At 33.5% G+C, this 6,059-nt stretch overlaps 1 protein-coding gene across 1 annotated transcript; it reads left to right on the forward strand.

Moving 5' to 3' along the window:
* The first annotated feature begins 4,475 nt into the window (after window positions 1-4,475).
* LOC149152747 (metallothionein-like protein type 2) lies at window positions 4,476-5,671 on the forward strand. The gene is made up of 3 exons (XM_089439650.1): window positions 4,476-4,671; window positions 5,260-5,316; window positions 5,405-5,671. Exons 1-3 carry the CDS (start codon window positions 4,607-4,609, stop codon window positions 5,532-5,534), a joined length of 252 nt encoding a protein of 83 aa, XP_089295776.1. The 5' UTR covers window positions 4,476-4,606; the 3' UTR covers window positions 5,535-5,671.
* Window positions 5,672-6,059: the final 388 nt, after the last annotated feature.

Raw genomic sequence — 6,059 nt, forward strand, 5'->3', positions numbered from 1 at the left:
TCATATAACATGAATAACATATTAATGTGCAGAAACCATTACTATAAAGACATCATAGAACAACAGCTTGAACACAATCATATGCAAGAGAAATCTTTTATTATATATAAGAGAGTTTGTACAATGACTAGGAGCTTGGCTCCACCGGCGTTCATACTCAAGTCAGGCGCCCACCCGTGCAAGAGTGCACGGTGGTCTCATCGTAACTTAACCATAATACAATGCATGAACTTCCTTGTCGAATCGAGCGGGCGTGCCCGTGCACACTCCACCAACCAATACACAATCCAAGCTCATACAATACTTCGGCGGGAGGACGCCCTAGCGCGCCCTCCACCCGCACTTCAACCCAACACAACCGTGTGCAAGAACTTGTGTAGGCTGCTCGATGGGCGGGCGCATAGATCTGTGCCTCTGTTGCGGCCTTCTACTCTCCTTCGCACCTTTTGCTCTTGGTTGAACGCCGAAGTTTGATGGTTTGAAATGCCAACTCCTCCGCACATATATATGCTATCGTCGTGTAGCACTACGCCCTGGCCGACACTTCAATTAAACCTCCAACTGTCGCGTCCTCAAACGATATGCAACGCCATCATATGGTCGGCTCGCCCTCCGTTTGCTACGCTCCTCGGTCGGTTTCATGAACGAGCTCCCCAACTCACCATATAAGCGTGGAACACCATTCTGCCCGTGCATATTAACATAGCGCCTCATGCTTGGTCGCTCCGCGTATTGTTTTATGCCTTAGTTGCATTGTGGTGTGGGCGGAGCGTGTGCTCGGTCACTCATCGACCGCAGGGCGTTACACAGACAGTGAAGATGACAAACCGCGGAAGTCTGTGGTCAACCAAATGATGATCCTGCAAAATCATTTCTAAGCGTCCATTTTTTACTGGTAGGAGGAGGATGAAAATGGATCGCTCCCATTGGCTTGCGTGAACAATGTTTGGACATACAAAACCCACAGAGAGAATGCCTTTGTCGTAATTATATAAAATTAGTGAAAATACAAAATTTCTTATGGTTAAAACATTTTATTAGTGTTTTGGTCAAAACCAACATAGATCTCCGTTAACTTCATATCTACTAAGAGCTATAGGAATCAAATATATAGAGGTTCAAACCTTCCTCAAGTTTTGCGCTCAAAAAGATGTTTACATCTTGAGAGATTTGATCTTCTCACACTTTGTAGATCTAGAGTTAGGATAGATCTATGTTAGTTTTAAATGTTATTATTATTTGTTATTGTACTTATTATTATTTTTTTCAATTGTTTAATTTATTTACTAAAAATTCAATGCACATTAATCACAATAATATTTTGGACGATGTCTATTTTTAATGAGATAGCATTGAGATATTAATAATACAAGTTTTCTAGTAATTTATTGTAATTGTTTTTTTGTTGTAATACAAATCAACATAGATTTATCTTAACCCTGGATTTACCAAGCACTGAGAGGGATAAAATCTCTCAAGTTGAAAACCTCTTTTTGAGTGCAAGACTTGAGGAAACATTTGCACTTCTAGAAATTTGATTCCTCTTGGCTCTTGTAAATACAGAGTTATGGTTCACATCCTCCACGCATTGGATTATTGTAGTTGTTAATACATTTTAAGACCTTACATATCAACTCTATAATAAACATTGAAGGAATTACAAAACTCCTTCATAGCTTGAATTAGAAAAAAACCTATTATGACATAATATGTCTCTATAAACTTTATAATAAACATTGAAGGAATTACAAAACTCCTTCATAGCTTGAATTAGAAAGAAACCTATTATGGTACAATAAGTCTCCCTCTTTCTTTCTCTATATATTTGATGTTAAAATATTTTATTTTACTCAACATGTGTATTGACATATTTGATTTATTACAGAATTTTTTTTGTAAGTAATATATTATTACATATCAACTACATATTAAGAATGAAATAAATTAAACATCTAGTAAAATATAATACGTAAAAATAATATTATTGAAATTTATCTTTCTCTATGAAGTTGATATAAAATTATGTTATTTAACATATACATCCAAATATTTTATTAATGGTTGATAGTAATTTTTTTGTTTTTAGTACAAAGTTGTCAATATTGTGAAGGTTCCTTGTGTTACTTGTGAAATTGAACATGGGGAGGATTCTATTCGTTCCTCCCAACCACGCTTGATAATCCCAATTGACAATGTCATATATATATATATATATATATATATATATATATATATATATATATATATATAGAAAATAAAAAAGTATGGTAGTTAAAATGTTTTAGTAGTGTTTTGGTCAAAACCAAGAGAGATCCATCTTAATTCTAAATTTACAAGAGTCAAAAGGAATCAAATATCTAGAGGTGCAAACGTTTCCTCAAGTTTTGCATTCAAAAAAACGTTTGCATCTTGAGAGATTTAACCCATCTCTGTGCTTGGTAAATCTGGAGTTAAAATGGATCTATGGTGGTTTTTATAGACAATTTGCCAACTCCTTAGTAAGTAGTGAACTAATTATATATCTTTATTACTAAAAAGTAAATTAAAATATATTTTATTCAATTACTTTTTCTCCCTATTAAATAGAAAATTAAAGTACTTTATTTATGACCTACATTATTTTTCTCTTTTATTAATTTATTAATATAAGTATTATTTTATTATTTAAAAATGTAACATAAATAAATTTCAATCTTTTATTAACCAAAACAATATACTTAAAAAAATAATTATTTTTCTATTTCTTCTGGTATTAATATCACTAAACACGTACTATAAATAATTGTATAATCTAAATTTATAGTATTAATGCCACTAAACATATACCGTAAATTATACTAAAATTTACATATATGAAATTAAATGATTATATATGAAAGAATTAATGAACTTGAATTCTTTGAGTTTCTCTTCCATATTTTCTCAATTTATTTTTTTATTTTTATGACGGTGATAAATCATATTATTTGAAATGTCGACTTAAATTTGTTCAATATGATAGATCTGAAATAACTACATTAAAACATTATTACAGAAGCTTAAACTCAGAAACACATGATAAATATTTGGAAAACGACATGATTTTCTAAAATTTATTAAAAAAACACACTATAGATATTTGTAAAACTACATGATTTTCTAAAATTTATTAAAAAAATTAAAATAGGGAGTAGTGATGTGATTTGTAAACAAAATTGGTAAAATTATTTAAGATGATAAAATAATAAATAGTGATGTGATTTACCAACAAAATATTGATGGTGATGATGCCTACAATACAATGCTAACACCGTAACACTTTTCTTGAAAGCTGTACCAAGATATTTTTGTGGCATTTATGAGGAAGAAATTTGTTATAGAGAAAGTCATTGTCATAGATTCCATATGTGAGTGGGGTATACGCACAACTAAGGTGGTGTATCCAACTAAAGTGGTGTAGGAGAAGTCTTAACCACAACTTGCAATCAACAACTGTACCATTCATAGTTTTATTCGTGTCGCTTTAGGTGGTGAATAACCACTCTAGGGATAATACATGCATAGAGATAACTATCACTTTGAGATATGATGCTGCAACACAAATGGCATATTAAAAGATTTTCCCCACTCCAATAAGGTCGTCATCAACTCTAAAAATAAACTTCAACTTCAAATTTAAGAATCAAGTGTACGATTGAAAAATGAATTGAATTAAAATAGTTGAAAGTGAAAAGAAAATATTTTGGAAAAAGGATTTATTTTGGGTCAACCGCAAACTGAGATGTAGTCAATGATGAATTGATGCAATGTACCAAACTTGCAGGCATAAGCATAGAATGAGGGGCCCCTTATAAAGGGGAGGACATTTGAGAAAAGACATATTTCACACTATAAGAACAATATGCATAATTTTTATCATTACCTAACTGAAGTCGGTCCCACCATTTACAAAGTTCAAAACAGATATACCGCTCGAAGTGTTGGTACTTTGAAGTTCCATTGGTCTCCTCACTTTATAAAGGAGTTGTTTTTGAACTTTGAAAAAGGTGATGGTGGAGTATACATGGTGACCCCCAAAATCATTTCATAAGTGCAATAATTGCACAATAGGGTCCAATTGACCACCAAAAGGCTGAAATGTCTGAGGTAATTATAATAATAATAAACACTTTGGGTGGCCTGGGTATCTCCTTGCAACTATTTTATGAAAATGACCACTCAATACATGACGTCAGCATAACATCAGATCTCCATCTTCCACTAAATCTGATGCGGTTTCTTGCCGAGCTTAATCACGTACGGCTCGGGCGACGGGATCTGCTACGGCAGCATTGACACGTGGAGGTTACCGGTTAAGTTACTAAGGCCAGTAACCGGGAATCTGACAGCGAACGGACTCGTTTCTTTTTAAGATTCGAGAAGTGGAGGGCAGCAACGGGTATTTTATTTTTAATTTTAGTTTTTCTGTGGCAACGCAGCCCAGATGTTCGATAAATAGCCGGCCGGGGTGATGGTTTGTTCAATGCAATATTGTGTTTAAGGTTTATCTGCTTTCGTTTTTAGAGTTTCGTGGGTTCTGCGCTTAGAGTTTGCCAAGTCAGGAGTTCGATTCTCTCTGCGTGGAAAAATGTCGTGCTGTGGAGGAAATTGCGGGTGCGGTTCTGGTTGCAAATGCGGCTCTGGCTGCAAGGGGTAAGCATTTCATTTTATTCAGTTTTGTTTTGTTTTTGTTTTTATTTATTTTATTTTATTTAGTTTAGTTTTGTTTTGTTTTTATTTTTATTTTTCTTATATAGTTTACAGTTTCTGGAGATGGGTGATTGTTATGTTCATTGAAATATTTTTAGATTTTTTTTTTATTATATATCAGTTTGTTTTATTTTTATTTTATATAATTCACAGTCTCCGGAAGGTGATTGTTAGGTTCACTAAAATATTTTTAAGAAAATTTCATTATATGTCAGTTTAATAACAGAGGCGTAAGAGAGTCTCATCATTTTGAAAGTGTCGAGAATTTAACCCGTAACTTCTTAATAACAGAAATGTTTTAACTATAACTACGAGACTCCCCCAACTGAGTGAGAGGCCTTAGAGGAGTGAATTGATTTTTAGATTTGTGATTGTTAATGTTTACACAAATATCTTTATCAGATAGATCTACCAGAGAGGTTCACTACATGTCTGTTATTAACAGACTCTGATTTTGAAAATGTCCAGAGAATTATGTTGGTTTTAAATTGTTTTGCAACTTTTGAATGTGTTAATGTTGGTTTGATGTAGTTGCAACGGTATGACAGCTGAGGCACCGCTTTTTGCTGCCACGGGTTCTGACATGGGGTAAGTGAAAAATGCAATATTTTTATGTTTATTAACGCACGGATGATTCACAATGGATTTCTGATAAGCGGGCCTTTCGAATTGATAGTTATTTCGAGGATTCTGTTACCGTAGCCGGAGAGAATGGCTGTGGCTGTGCTGCTGGCGGTTGTGGCTGTGCTTCTGGCGGTTGCAAGTGTGGAGACAACTGTACCTGCAATCCTTGCAATTGCAAATAAATAATAAAATCTTGATGTTACGACCATAAATAACCATCAATAAATCAGCCACCGCCCTCTGCATGCAGAGGCGTGTGATTGAAGACCGCTGCAATGTAATGCTAATATTTAATATGTAATTTTGTTTTCTTGCATAATTTTGCTTGTGCTGTGTGATTCACGGTTTCTGTTTTGCTGTTAAATTTGGCCTTTGCATGGATGGCCGTTGAATTTGCTCCCCAGCTATGACATTGTTGATGGCATCTTATTTGTAACTTCGTTAACTTACCTGTAACATGGCATATTCGAGATTATCAAACAGAAAAATGATTTTCTTTTTTTGGGTTATAGGGTTAACAAAATGAAATATAAATACAAAATTTTAAAATTTGGTTTTAGATAATATATATATATATTATTATATATATATATATAATATATATATATATTTTTTTTTCTTCTGATGGAAGAAATTGTGTGGAGCATGTATGTCTTGCTTCTGATTAGTTCACAAGATTTTCTGTCTTGCTCCAGATTAGACCACAA

Source organism: Pinus tabuliformis, chromosome 9 (assembly GCF_031772625.1).
Source record: "Pinus tabuliformis cultivar Carrire ecotype Pingquan chromosome 9, CPIR1, whole genome shotgun sequence".
In the NCBI taxonomy this organism is placed as follows: domain Eukaryota; kingdom Viridiplantae; phylum Streptophyta; class Pinopsida; order Pinales; family Pinaceae; genus Pinus; species Pinus tabuliformis.

Bases quoted from the DNA above. Each gene is read 5' to 3' on its own strand.
- LOC149152747 (XM_089439650.1), top strand. From the start codon at position 4,607: ATGTCGTGCTGTGGAGGAAATTGCGGGTGCGGTTCTGGTTGCAAATGC. The intron at 4,672-5,259 runs GTAAGCATTTCA...GGTTTGATGTAG, and splicing joins TGCGGCTCTGGCTGCAAGGG to TTGCAACGGTATGACAGCTG. The intron at 5,317-5,404 runs GTAAGTGAAAAA...TCGAATTGATAG, and splicing joins GCCACGGGTTCTGACATGGG to TTATTTCGAGGATTCTGTTA.